Consider the following 14380-nt stretch of genomic DNA (forward strand, 5'->3'; position numbering starts at 1 on the left):
GCAGTGATATAATACAGCCAGCAGAGCGTGTAGTGATATAATACAGCCAGCAGAGGGCGCAGTGATATAAAACAGCCAGCAGAGGGCGCAGTGATATAATACAGCCAGCAGAGGGTGCAGTGATATAATACAGCCAGCGGAGGGCGCAGTGATATAATACAGCCAGCAGAGGGCGCAGTGATATAATACAGCCAGCAGAGGGCGCAGTGATATAATACAGCCAGCAGAGCGTGTAGTGATATAATACAGCCAGCAGAGGGTGCAGTGATATAATACAGCCAGCAGAGGGCGCAATTATATAATACAGCCACCAGAGGGCGCACTGATATAATACAGCCAGCAGAGGGCGCAATTATATAATATAGCCAGCAGAGGGAGCAGTGATATAATACAGCCAGCAGAGGGCGCAGTGATATAATACAGCCAGCAGAGGGCGCAATTATATAATATAGCCAGCAGAGGGAGCAGTGATATAATACAGCCAGCAGAGGGCGCAGTGATATAAGACTGCCAGCAGAGGGCACAATTACATAATACAGCCAGCAGAGGGCGCAGTGATATAATACAGCCAGCAGAGGGCGCAGTGATATAAGACTGCCAGCAGAGGGCGCAATTATATAATATAGCCAGCAGAGGGAGCAGTGATATAATACAGCCAGCAGAGGGCGCAGTGATATAATACAGCCAGCAGAGGGCGCAGTGATATAATACAGCCAGCAGAGGGCGCAGTGATATAATACAGCCAGCAGAGGGCGCAGTGATATACTACATCCAGCAGAGGGCGCAGTGATATAAAACAGCCAGCAGAGGGCGCAGTGATATAATACAGCCAGCAGAGGGCGCAGTGATATAATACAGCCAGCAGAGCGTGCAGTGATATAATACAGCCAGCAGAGGGCGCAGTGATATAATACAGCCAGCAGAGGGCGCAATTATATAATACAGCCAGCAGAGGGCGCAGAGATATACTACATCCAGCAGAGGGCGCAGTGATATAAAACAGCCAGCAGAGGGCGCAGTGATATAATACAGCCAGCAGAGGGCGCAGTGATATAATACAGCCAGCGGAGGGCGCAGTGATATAATATAGCCAGCAGAGGGCGCAGTGATATAATACAGCCAGCAGAGCGTGCAATGATATAATACAGCCAGCAGAGGGCGCAGTGATATAATACAGCCAGCAGAGGGCGCAATTATATAATACAGCCAGCAGAGGGCGCAGAGATATACTACATCCAGCAGAGGGCGCAGTGATATAATACAGCCAGCAGAGGGAGCAGTGATATAATACAGCCAGCAGAGGGCGCAGTGATATAAAACAGCCAGCAGAGGGCGCAGTGATATAATACAGCCAGCAGAGGGTGCAGTGATATAATACAGCCAGCGGAGGGCGCAGTGATATAATACAGCCAGCAGAGGGCGCAGTGATATAATACAGCCAGCAGAGCGTGTAGTGATATAATACAGCCAGCAGAGGGCGCAGTGATATAATACAACCAGCAGAGGGCGCAATTATATAATTCAGCCAGCAGAGGGCGCAATTATATAATACAGCCAGCAGAGGGCGCAGAGATATACTACATCCAGCAGAGGGCGCAGTGATATAATACAGCCAGCAGAGGGAGCAGTGATATAATACAGCCAGCAGAGGGCGCAGTGATATAAAACAGCCAGCAGAGGGCGCAGTGATATAATACAGCCAGCAGAGGGTGCAGTGATATAATACAGCCAGCGGAGGGCGCAGTGATATAATACAGCCAGCAGAGGGCGCAGTGATATAATACAGCCAGCAGAGCGTGTAGTGATATAATACAGCCAGCAGAGGGCGCAGTGATATAATACAACCAGCAGAGGGCGCAATTATATAATACAACCAGCAGAGGGCGCAATTATATAATACAGCCAGCAGAGGGCGCAATTATATAATACAGCCAGCAGAGGGCGCAGTGATGTAATACAGCCAGCAGAGGGCGCATTGATGTAATACAGCCAGCAGAGCGTGCAGTGATATACTACATCCAGCAGAGGGCGCATTGATATAATACAGCCAGCAGAGGGCGCAGTGATATAATACAGCCAGCAAAGGGCGCAGTGATATAATACAGCCAGCAGAGGACGCAGTGATATAAGACTGCCAGCAGAGGGCGCAGTGATATAATACAGCCAGCAGAGGGCGCAATTATACAATACAACCAGCAGAGGGCGCAATTATATAATACAGCCAGCAGAGGGCGCAATTATATAATACAGCCAGCAGAGGGCGCAATTATATAATACAGCCAGCAGAGGGAGCAATGATATAATACAGCCAGCAGAGGGCGCAATGATATAACACAGCCAGCAGAGGGAGCAGTGATATAATACAGCCAGCAGAGGGCGCAGTGATATAATACAGCCAGCAGAGGGCGCAATGATATAACACAGCCAGCAGAGGGCGCAGTGATATAATACAGCCAGCAGAGCATGCAGTGATATAATACAGCCAGCAGAGGGCGAAGTGATATAATACAGCCAGCAGAGGGCGCAGTGATATAATACAGCCAGCAGAGGGCGCAGTGATGTATGACAGCCAGCAGAGGGAGCAGTGATATAATACAGCCAGCAGAGGGCGCAGTGATGTAATACAGCCAGCAGAGGGCGCAGTGATGTAATACAGCCAGCAGAGCGTGCAGTGATATAATACAGCCAGCAGAGGGAGCAGTGATATAATACAGCCAGCAGAGGGCGCAATTATATAATACAGTCAGCAGAGGACACACTGATATAATACAGCCAGCAGAGGGAGCAGTGATATAATACAGCCAGCAGAGGGCGCAATGATATAACACAGCTTGCAGAGGGCTCAGTGATATAATACAGCCAGCAGAGGGCGCAGTGATGTAATACAGCCAGCAGAGGGAGCAGTGATATAATACAGCCAGCAGAAGGTGCAGTGATATAATACAGCCAGCAGAGGGCGCAATTATATAATACAGCCTGCAGAGCGTGCAATGATATAATACAGCCGGCAGAGGGCACACTGATATAATACAGCCAGCAGAGGGCGCAATTATATAATTCAGCCAGCAGAGGGCGCAGTGATATAATACAGCCAGCAGAGGGCGCAGTGATATAAGACTGCCAGCAGAGGGCGCAGTGATATAATACAGCCAGCAGAGGGCGCAATTATATAATATAGCCAGCAGAGGGAGCAGTGATATAATACAGCCAGCAGAGGGCGCAGTGATATAAGACTGCCAGCAGAGGGCACAATTACATAATACAGCCAGCAGAGGGCGCAGTGATATAATACAGCCAGCAGAGGGCGCAGTGATATAAGACTGCCAGCAGAGGGCGCAATTATATAATATAGCCAGCAGAGGGAGCAGTGATATAATACAGCCAGCAGAGGGCGCAGTGATATAATACAGCCAGCAGAGGGCGCAGTGATATAATACAGCCAGCAGAGGGTGCAGTGATATAAGACTGCCAGCAGAGGGCGCAGTGATATAATACAGCCAGCAGAGTGCGCAGTGATATAATACAGCCAGCAGAGGGCGCAGTGATATAATACAGCCAGCAGAGGGCGCAGTGATATAATACAGCCAGCAGAGGGCGCAGTGATATAATACAGCCAGCAGAGGGCGCAGTGATATAAGACTGCCAGCAGAGGGCGCAGTGATATAATACAGCCAGCAGAGGGCGCAGTGATATAAGACTGCCAGCAGAGGGCGCAGTGATATAATACAACCAGCAGAGGGCGCAATTATATAATACAGCCAGCAGAGGGCGCAATTATATAATACAGCCAGCAGAGGGCGCAATTATATAATACAGCCAGCAGAGGGAGCAATGATATACTACAGCCAGCAGAGGGCGCAGTGATATAATACAGCCAGCAGAGGGAGCAATGATATAATACAGCCAGCAGAGGGAGCAGTGATATAATACAGCCAGCAGAGGGCGCAGTGATACAGCCAGCAGAGGGCGCAATTATATAATACAGCCAGCAGAGGACACACTGATATAATACAGCCAGCAGAGGGCGCAATGATATAACACAGCCAGCAGAGGGCGCAGTGATATAATACAGCCAGCAGAGCATGCAGTGATATAATACAGCCAGCAGAGGGCGAAGTGATATAATACAGCCAGCAGAGGGCGCAGTGATATAATACAGCCAGCAGAGGGCGCAGTGATTTATGACAGCCAGCAGAGGGAGCAGTGATATAATACAGCCAGCAGAGGGCGCAGTGATGTAATACAGCCAGCAGAGGGCGCAGTGATGTAATACAGCCAACAGAGCGTGCAGTGATATAATACAGCCAGCAGAGGGAGCAGTGATATAATACAGCCAGCAGAGGGCGCAGTGATGTAATACAGCCAGCAGAGGGAGCAGTGATATAATACAGCCAGCAGAGGGCGCAGTGATATAATACAGCCAGCAGAGGGCGCAGTGATATAATACAGCCAGCAGAGGACACACTGATATAATAATAATAATAATAATCGTTATTTATATAGCGCCAACATATTCCGCAGCGCTTTACAGTTTAACAGTTTCAAACACAAAAGTCATAAGTAACAACGTTAACAATACAATAATTAAAGCAAAATAAGCCGCCCCTGCTCGTGAGAGCTTACAATCTACAATGAGGTGGGGGAGATGCAAAGTACAGGTGTGTATTTACAATGATGTATTTACAATCATGGTCCAGCCATCTTCAGGGGTTGGGGAATAGATGGGGATAGTGAATGGGCTACACACACAAACATACAATGACTTTGATTAGTGAACGTGATAGGCCGCTCTGAACAAATGTGTTTTGAGCGAGCGCCTAAAACTATGCAAATTGTGGATGGTCCTAATATCTTGGGGTAGAGCATTCCAGAGGATTGGCGCAGCACGGGAGAAGTCTTGGAGTCGGGAGTGGGAGGTACGGATTAGTGCAGAGGTTAGCCGAAAGTCATTTGCAGAGCGCATATAATACAGCCAGCAGAGGGCGCAGTGATATAATACAACCAGCAGAGGGCGCAGTGATGTAATACAGCCAGCAGAGGGAGCAGTGATATAATACAGCCAGCAGAGGGCGCAGTGATATAATACAGCCAGCAGAAGGTGCAGTGATATAATACAGCCAGCAGAGGGCGCAATTATATAATACAGCCAGCAGAGGGCGCAGTGATAGAATACAGCCGGCAGAGGGCACACTGATATAATACAGCCAGCAGAAGGCGCAATTATATAATTCAGCCAGCAGAGGGCGCAGTGATATAATTCAGCCAGCAGAGGGCGCAATTACATAATACAGCCAGCAGAGGGCGCAGTGATATAATACAGCCAGCAGAGGGCGCAATTATATAATATAGCCAGCAGAGGGAGCAGTGATATAATACAGCCAGCAGAGGGCGCAGTGATATAAGACTGCCAGCAGAGGGCGCAATTATATAATACAGCCAGCAGAGGGCGCAGTGATATAATTCAGCCAGCAGAGGGTGCAGTGATATAAGACTGCCAGCAGAGGGCGCAATTATATAATATAGCCAGCAGAGGGAGCAGTGATATAATACAGCCAGCAGAGGGAGCAGTGATATAATACAGCCAGCAGAGGGCGCAGTGATATAATTCAGCCAGCAGAGGGCGCAATTACATAATACAGCCAGCAGAGGGCGCAGTGATATAATACAGCCAGCAGAGGGCGCAATTATATAATATAGCCAGCAGAGGGAGCAGTGATATAATACAGCCAGCAGAGGGCGCAGTGATATAAGACTGCCAGCAGAGGGCGCAATTATATAATACAGCCAGCAGAGGGCGCAGTGATATAATACAGCCAGCAGAGGGTGCAGTGATATAAGACTGCCAGCAGAGGGCGCAATTATATAATATAGCCAGCAGAGGGAGCAGTGATATAATACAGCCAGCAGAGGGAGCAGTGATATAATACAGCCAGCAGAGGGCGCAGTGATATAATACAGCCAGCAGAGGGTGCAGTGATATAAGACTGCCAGCAGAGGGCGCAATTATATAATATAGCCAGCAGAGGGAGCAGTGATATAATACAGCCAGCAGAGGGCGCAGTGATATAAGACTGCCAGCAGAGGGCGCAGTGATGTATGACAGCCAGCAGAGGGAGCAGTGATATAATACAGCCAGCAGAGGGCGCAGTGATATAATACAGCCAGCAAAGGGCGCAGTGATATAATACAGCCAGCAGAGGGCGCAATTATATAATACAGCCAGCAGAGGGCGCAGTGATATAATACAGCCAGCAGAGGGAGCAGTGATGCAATTCAGCCAGCAGAGGTGGCAGTGACAGATTCGTTGTAGTTTTTGCTGTTCCGTCGCTGCCATCTTTGTGCTCCTTTCTCCAGGCTGTGTGACTTCCGGTGGGTGCAGTAATGGCCGTGGCTTTGACAGTGGAGTAGTAAGATGTCTGCCTTCCGGCCCCGGGTGTTTTCTGCACGTGTCTGAGGTACAGGGGGCTTTGCGGTGCTCCCGGGGCAGTGACGGCCTTTTGTTAGGTTCTCTCTGCTCTGCGATTTCCTGACATTGACGCTTCTTTAATATACCTTTATACATTTTTTATCTCTGCTTGCTGTCAGGGAGAGGAAACCTGGCCACAGGCAGCAGGTGAGGCGCCGCTGACCCTGGTCGTGTGATCGGTGTCCCCCGGATACGTAGATGGCCGCCGCGGTCTTCTGCGTCTCCTCTCCACCCCCGTAGCCCCCATTACACGTCCTGTATTGGGGGAGCAGAATCCCGAGGGATGAGAAGCCCCTAAATAGCGTTTATAAAGGGGCATCGCATCTGTGACCTTTCGTCAGGGGTCCGACCTCTGTCACCCCCACAAGTCCTGTGAATGAGGGTCTGGGCCACGCGGAGCGTCGAGAGCGAAACATGGAGCAACATTGTGGGAAATCGATTGTTTACAGCTCCAGTGCAGAAGTCTGCGTATCCATGGTTACAGGCTACCCAGCAGCCCCCGCGTGACTCTTCTGTCATGACTACGGGGTCAGACCACCGACCGCTTTGTAGTCTGTTACCATGGATACGCACACATCTGCCTCGGAGCTGTATACACAAAATGGCTGAAGATTCTTGTATATAAAATATCGGACCTTTATCCCCTTCATATCAATGGGGTCCGGAGCCCCCTCACTGATCACTCAAAAGAAGAAGTGGGGAGCAGAGTCCTGGAGGGGATCACAGGGCGATGTTTACTATCTTTACTGTTGCAATGTAGGGTGGGCTCCGTTTTGACGCCTAGCGTCCCCCCACAGTGTATTTCCGCAGTGCTCATAGGCTGCCATTTCCCGCAGTCCTCCCCGCCGGTGGTCAGATACCTGTCCGGGGCCAAACAATAAAGGGACAATTAGCGTTGTAATAGATGAAGACCCCCGACATTTGCGTCTTTCCACCTCGTTGTTCAAATACAAACAAATTAAAATGTTTTTTCCAAAAAAAATCGATCTTTGAAAATCTAAAATAATTTATCCCATAAAGTAAATGCTGGAAAGAAAAACAAAAAAAAACCTCTAAAAGTCAGAATTATTTTTCTCGTCGTCAGAAGTGATGAAAACCTCGTACGGTCCCCAAAATGTCAGCGATGCCCCCTCCAGCTCCCCGCGCTCCCCGGTCTCAGAACCTGGAGACATAAACCGCCATGTATTTACCGTATTTATTTTTATTTTTTTGCAAAGTTAAAAATAAAAAAATGTCTCCACTGAAATATCTAAGATTTCTTGGCTCCTGGTACAATGGTGGAATCGCTTTTTTGGATTTTTTTCCTGTTTTCTGCTGCGCTATTTTGTAATGTGAACGTGGCCGCTCCAATCCACAGCTCGTCCCGTAGAGAACCAGCCTGACACGGCTCGTGGAGGAGAGCTAGGAGAAGACCAGGCTGAGCTCTGTTCACATGCAGGACCCAGCGCCATTTTATCTGTGTCCATGTCTTCTGTCTGCAGGTTCCCGGGTGCGGATTGTCTGGCGGTGAAGCTGTGTGCCGGCCGCCATGTCTATGGATGTCACGTTTCTGGGGACGGGGTCCGCGTATCCTTCTCCCTGCAGAGGGGCATCGGCCGTCGTCTTCCGGACAGAAGGGGACTGCTGGCTATTTGATTGTGGGGAGGGCACCCAGACTCAGTTCATGAAGAGCGCCCTGAAGGCGGGTAAGAATGTGCCCCCAGAACAATGGATGAATAGCCGGCAGACAGTCCGTGCAGGAGCCTCGGAAAGCTGTGTGACCACATCATCATAGTGGTCCCAACACTAGATACATGGGTGAGGGCTTTTACGTTTCCTAGGACCCCAGCAAGGGGTGGCGCAGAGGTCCTTTAGTGGCTGACACCCCCAGTAGACGTGCACATGTTGTCAGAGAGGAATTTCGAGGGGTCGTGCAGATTTCCTGAGATGTTGTTATTTATTGAGCTGCTATTTTGATCACATGTATAATCTCTAATGGCGAAATATAAGAATAATCCCCCGGCCGGAGCCGCCTGTCGCCCATTACATGTTATCGTGTGCAGACACGTCGGCTGTCAGCAGCTCTGTGGTGCACGGCAGCTGCGGATCCAGTGACAGCGCCTCGCAGGAGGATTATTCTGGATTCCTCCGGGTCTCACGTTCCTTCCTGGATGATATATTTATTCCTCAGAGCGTCGTCACCATTACATTCACCAGTGTGATGTTAGTGCTGTGTGTGAAGGGGGAACTTGCTTTTTTAGGAAGCTTTTGATTAGTGGGGGGTCCAGGTGGCGAGACCCTCTCCAGCCGCCGGAGCAGAAACGCTCAGCCGAGGGCCGCTCTTGGTGGATATAATAGAAAGTGTGTGAGCCTCGGAGGAGAGCGGCGCAGGGGCCCGAGTCACATTGTTAGCAGATCACACCCAGTTTTGCTCCTTTCCCTGCTCATGATATTCCGCCTGGAGTCTGCTGGATGATGGAGACCAGTCACAGAGATGAGAGGCGGTGAGGCCACGAGCAGTCACAGGGGTCACCAGATTGGTGGAATATTTCTTCCCGATTCGGTCATTTGGCTGACCTAGGGAGAACCAGTGAATGCCGTCACTGGTAGGGTTAATCTTCATTGTAATTATTGCGGGGGTCTTGGCACCCAGACCTTCATCGATTAGTTTTTCTCACAGGTCTCTGACATGTTAAAAGTTTTCTAAAAGCGCAGATACACTTTACAGGTCTAATCCCAACACATGAAGTTCTCACTTATCCATAGGACGGGTGATAACTGTGAATCGGTGAGGTCCCAGTGGAAATGCCGCTCATATTCACCACCGCTTCACTAATTTTCTGTCAGACTGGTTGAAAAAGCCGAACTCCATGATTGGGTGTATCTGGACGTCACTTAGAAAGTGAATGAAGTGGTGGCGCTCGCTTAGAGTGGTGGCGCTCGCTTCCAGCGGTGTTACTAGAGGACAATTTTCGGGATCAGTTCGGTTCTTAGTGGTCAGACCCCCATGTATCCACAAATTATCACCTATCCTGTGGCTCTCGCCTCTTGTTTTGTCAGTAAAGCTAATTCCTCTCCTGATCCCTCATTATCTAGACCTGTGCCTCGGTGATGGACAATATGGCTGCCCTTATCGATCAGTACTTGTCCTTAGCTCTCCCAGACCTGTGACCTGCAGGGTAATAATGTGGAGCTGTATGATGACTACAATACAGTGACAACCCCTATATATATTATTCTGACTTTCTTCTTATCATCCAGCCACAGTAGTTTTCCGTATGGAGTGACATGTTCATCATTATGTGCAGGCAGAATCTCCAAGATCTTCATCACTCACCTCCATGGTGACCACATGTTTGGCCTCCCCGGGTTCCTCTGCACGGTCAGCCTCCAGTGCGGCACTACTCCCACTAATCAGCACGTGGACATCTATGGCCCTGTGGGTCTGAGAACCTTTATCCGGATGAGTCTGGAGGTGTCTCATTCTCAGCTTGTTTTCTCATACACCGTCCATGAATTGTTGCCTTCAGAAGACCAGTGCCCGGCAGAAGAGTTCCGAGACTTCTCCACATATACTGGAGACTGGGGCCACCTTCCTTCGGAGACTCAGACTATTTCCGCTGATCCCACTGATGGGACCTACCATCTCCTCGATAACCAGCAGTTCACAGTAAAGGCATTTAAGCTCTATCATCGCGTCCCGTCGTTCGGGTTTGTGATTGCAGAGAAGGATCGACCTGGGAAGCTGAACGTCACCAAACTACGAGAACTTGGTAAGTTGCTGTCACAGTTTGGGGTCTTCCACTTGGGACACCCTCCATTTTTATTGTGCGGGGACTATGGTGACTGAGCTGATTCTGGAGCTGCCTCTTTCATGATTATGATGCCATGATTATGATGCCACCCGCTACTGCTTCTAGTGACAATATGGGGAATCAGCTTCCTCCACAGCGCTTGTACTTGGATTTTCTGTGGACTTCAGCACAGAGAGCGACAGGAGTGGGTGCAGCTTTTAGCGTCACGCTGTCCACTTCTCTCAAGCTTAGAAAGAAAGGAGCCTTGGAGGAAGTTGCATAAAGGGGTTGTCTTATTTTTCTTCAGGAGCGCACTGCTCCCCTTCCTTCCTCCTGGACACCCGTTTGCCAGGGCGCGGTGTGCTCCTGAAGATTGACAGTTCAGACCAGCACAAGAACCATCGCCGGTCCGTACATCGCAGTCTGTACTCACGACATGAAACACGTGTGATATCGGCCCAAAACCAATAGTAGTGCTGGGTAGGGTACTGAAGCAGAAGTGTGCACACAACCTGTGACTTTTGGTAGAGTTCTAATAAGATGCAAATCGTGGTGTTATCCCATATGTAAATGTGGCAACGATGGGCATCATGAGCCCAGAAAATGATCAGGCTTTCATGTGCCGCCCCCATGCTCTTGATTGACTGCTCCTTCGTTCATGTGCACAGTGCTGAAGTTGTGCGCATGCTCGGTAGATCTCGGGATGGAGCATGCGCAGTACTCTTTGCTTTGGTCATGTGCAGCGACTCTGCTATACGGCCAGAAAATGGCATCTATTAGGGGACGGAGAATATTAGGCTTGACCCATTCTTGGACTCTATGGTGCACGCGTGAGATTTCAGCTCTGAAGAGAATTGCCCACAGATAGGCCACAATTTACTGAAGATTGAGCACTTGCTGGTGTCGGGAGCACCCACCAGACATTTGCCACCTCAGTTGCACTTTAAAATGATTTCCCGATTATTTGCCTCTCAAAGTTACATTTACACTAATATTTAGCCTCTACTGGGCAGGAAGGCGCCATCATACTCCCATAAAGAACTGTCCCCTCTGGAATAAAATAAATAACCTAAAAGCTTTTGGTCAGAGTTCCCCTTTAGAGATTTGTGATGTTTCTTTATTTCCACAGGTGTTCAGCCTGGACCACTGTATGGAAAGCTGAAGCTTGGTTCTGCTGTGACCCTTGAGAGCGGTCAGACCATATCTCCGAGTGACGTATTGGGAGACCCCGTTCCTGGAAGAAAGGTCTGCATCTTGGGAGACTGTTCAGGGATGGCCGCCTCAGGAGCGGCACGGCTCTGTCAGGATGCCGACCTTCTTGTTCATGAAGCTACATTAGATGACAGCCAGATGGAGAAAGCCAAGGACCACGGGCACAGCACTCCAAAGATGGCCGCTGAATTTGCTAACTTGTGCAGAGCCAAGAAGTTGGTCCTGACTCACTTCAGTCAGAGGTACAAGCCCCCGGGGTTAGCCGGTGAGGGGGATGAAGACGTGACTGCCCTGAAAACTCAAGCAGAAAGCGTCCTGATGGGTCAAAACGTGATTTTAGCTGAGGACTTTTTAACCATTACCATTCCAATAAACAAGCTGTCATAGGCAGCGTACTTCTATTTTATGTATTTTATTAGTGGCTGTATATTTATATTATCGTGAATCATAAAGATATCAGACTGTTATTACTTTGATTGTAGGTGTGTGATTTTACTTATCGTCATCTCCAGTTATTTGTGTGGTCTGATGTCTTCAGCGAGATAGTCTGTATCCCCTGGAGGTAGTAACTTTCTTTATTCTTCTTAACATTGTTACACATCTGGCCCTGGTCTGGGCTGTGCTCCCCACCTGTCCCTGGTCTGGGCTGTGCTCCACCCCTCCCTGGTCTGGGCTGTGCTCCCCACCTGTCCCTGGTCTGGGCTGTGCTCCCCACCTGTCCCTGGTCTGGGCTGTGCTCCCCACCTGTCCCTGGTCTGGGCCGTGCTCCCCACCTGTCCCTGGTCTGGGCTGTGCTCCCCACCTGTCCCTGGTCTGGGCTGTGCTCCACCCCTCCCTGGTCTGGGCTGTGCTCCCCACCTGTCCCTGGTCTGGGCCGTGCTCCCCACCCGTCCCTGGTCCGGGCTGTGCTCCCCACATGTCCCTGGTCTGGGCCGTGCTCCCCACCTGTCCCTGGTCTGGGCTGTGCTCCCCACCTGTCCCTGGTCTGGGCTGTGCTCCACCCCTCCTTGGTCTGGGCTGTGCTCCCCACCTGTCCCTGCTCTGGGCTGTGCTCCCCACCCGTCCCTGGTCTGGGCTGTGCTCCCCACATGTCCCTAGTCTGGGCTGTGCTCCCCACATGTCCCTGGTCTGGGCTGTGCTCCCCACATGTCCCTGGTCTGGGCTGTGCTCCCCACCTGTCCCTGGTCTGGGCCGTGCTCCCCACCTGTCCCTGGTCTGGGCCGTGCTCCCCACCTGTCCCTGGTCTGGGCCGTGCTCCCCACCTGTCCCTGGTCTGGGCCGTGCTCCCCACATGTCCCTGGTCTGGGCTGTGCTCCCCACCTGTCCCTGGTCTGGGCTGTGCTCCCCACCTGTCCCTGGTCTGGGCTGTGCTCTCCACCTGTTCCTGGTCTGGGCTGTGCTCCCCACCTGTTCCTGGTCTGGGCTGTGCTCCCCACCTGTCCCTGGTCTGGGCTGTGCTCTCCACCTGTTCCTGGTCTGGGCTGTGCTCCCCACCTGTTCCTGGTCTGGGCTGTGCTCCCCACCTGTCCCTGGTCTGGGCCGTGCTCCCCACCTGTCCCTGGTCTGGGCTGTGCTCTCCACCTGTTCCTGGTCTGGGCTGTGCTCCCCACCTGTTCCTGGTCTGGGCTGTGCTCCCCACCTGTCCCTGGTCTGGGCTGTTCTCCCCACCTGTCCCTGGTCTGGGCTGTTCTCCCCACCTGTCCCTGGTCTGGGTTGTTCTCCCCACCTGTCCCTGGTCTGGGCTGTGCTCCCCACCTGTCCCTGGTCTGGGCTGTTCTCCCCACCTGTCCCTGGTCTGGGCTGTGCTCCCCACCTGTCCCTGGTCTGGGCTGTGCTCCCCACCTGTCCCTGGTCTGGGCTGTGCTCCCCACCTGTCCCTGGTCTGGGCTGTGCTCCCCACCTGTCCCTGGTCTGGGCTGTGCTCCCCACCTGTCCCTGGTCTGGGCTGTGCTCCCCACCTGTCCCTGGTCTGGGCTGTGCTCCCCACCTGTCCCTGGTCTGGGCTGTGCTCCCCACATGTCCCTGGTCTGGGCTGTGCTCCCCACCTGTCCCTGGTCTGGGCTGTGCTCCCCACCTGTCCCTGGTCTGGGCTGTGCTCCCCACCTGTTCCTGGTCTGGGCTGTGCTCCCCACCTGTCCCTGGTCTGGGCTGTGCTCCACCCCTCCCTGGTCTGGGCTGTTCTCCCCACCTGTCCCTGGTCTGGGCTGTGCTCCACCCCTCCCTGGTCTGGGCTGTGCTCCCCACCTGTTCCTGGACTGGTCTGTGCTCCCCACCTGTCCCTGGTCTGGGCCGTGCTCCCCACCTGTCCCTGGTCTGGGCCGTGCTCCCCACCTGTCCCTGGTCTGGGCTGTGCTCCCCACCCAGCCCTGGTCTGTGCTCCCTACCTGTTCCTGGACTGGTCTGTGCTCCCCACCTGTCCCTGGTCTGGGCCGTGCTCCCCACCTGTCCCTGGTCTGGGCCGTGCTCCCCACCTGTCCCTGGTCTGGGCCGTGCTCCCCACCTGTCCCTGGTCTGGGCCGTGCTCCCCACCTGTCCCTGGTCTGGGCCGTGCTCCCCACCTGTCCCTGGTCTGGGCCGTGCTCCCCACCTGTCCCTGGTCTGGGCCGTGCTCCCCACCTGTCCCTGGTCTGGGCCGTGCTCCCCACCTGTCCCTGGTCTGGGCCGTGCTCCCCACCTGTCCCTGGTCTGGGCCGTGCTCCCCACCTGTCCCTGGTCTGGGCCGTGCTCCCCACCTGTCCCTGGTCTGGGCCGTGCTCCCCACCTGTCCCTGGTCTGGGCCGTGCTCCCCACCTGTCCCTGGTCTGGGCCGTGCTCCCCACCTGTCCCTGGTCTGGGCCGTGCTCCCCACCTGTCCCTGGTCTGGGCCGTGCTCCCCACCTGTCCCTGGTCTGGGCCGTGCTCCCCACCTGTCCCTGGTCTGGGCCGTGCT

At 52.4% G+C, this 14380-nt stretch overlaps 1 protein-coding gene across 6 annotated transcripts; it reads left to right on the forward strand.

Annotated features, from left to right (window-relative positions):
- Nucleotides 1-6378: 6378 nt before the first annotated feature.
- Nucleotides 6379-11921, forward strand: ELAC1 (elaC ribonuclease Z 1). Of its 6 annotated transcripts, none has more exons than XM_069747159.1 (4): nucleotides 6379-6455; nucleotides 7948-8151; nucleotides 9754-10218; nucleotides 11369-11921. In XM_069747159.1, exons 2-4 carry the CDS (start codon nucleotides 7995-7997, stop codon nucleotides 11836-11838), a joined length of 1092 nt encoding a protein of 363 aa, XP_069603260.1. In that variant the 5' UTR covers nucleotides 6379-6455; nucleotides 7948-7994; the 3' UTR covers nucleotides 11839-11921. The 6 variants fall into 6 exon arrangements, with proteins under 6 accessions (XP_069603260.1, XP_069603262.1, XP_069603261.1 ...); XM_069747161.1 differs by having other exon boundaries at nucleotides 6412-6455; nucleotides 7948-8263; XM_069747160.1 differs by lacking the exon at nucleotides 6379-6455 and adding an exon at nucleotides 6472-6613.
- Nucleotides 11922-14380: the final 2459 nt, after the last annotated feature.

This window comes from Ranitomeya imitator, chromosome 2 (genome assembly GCF_032444005.1).
Source record: "Ranitomeya imitator isolate aRanImi1 chromosome 2, aRanImi1.pri, whole genome shotgun sequence".
Classification (NCBI taxonomy): Eukaryota; Metazoa; Chordata; class Amphibia; order Anura; family Dendrobatidae; genus Ranitomeya; species Ranitomeya imitator.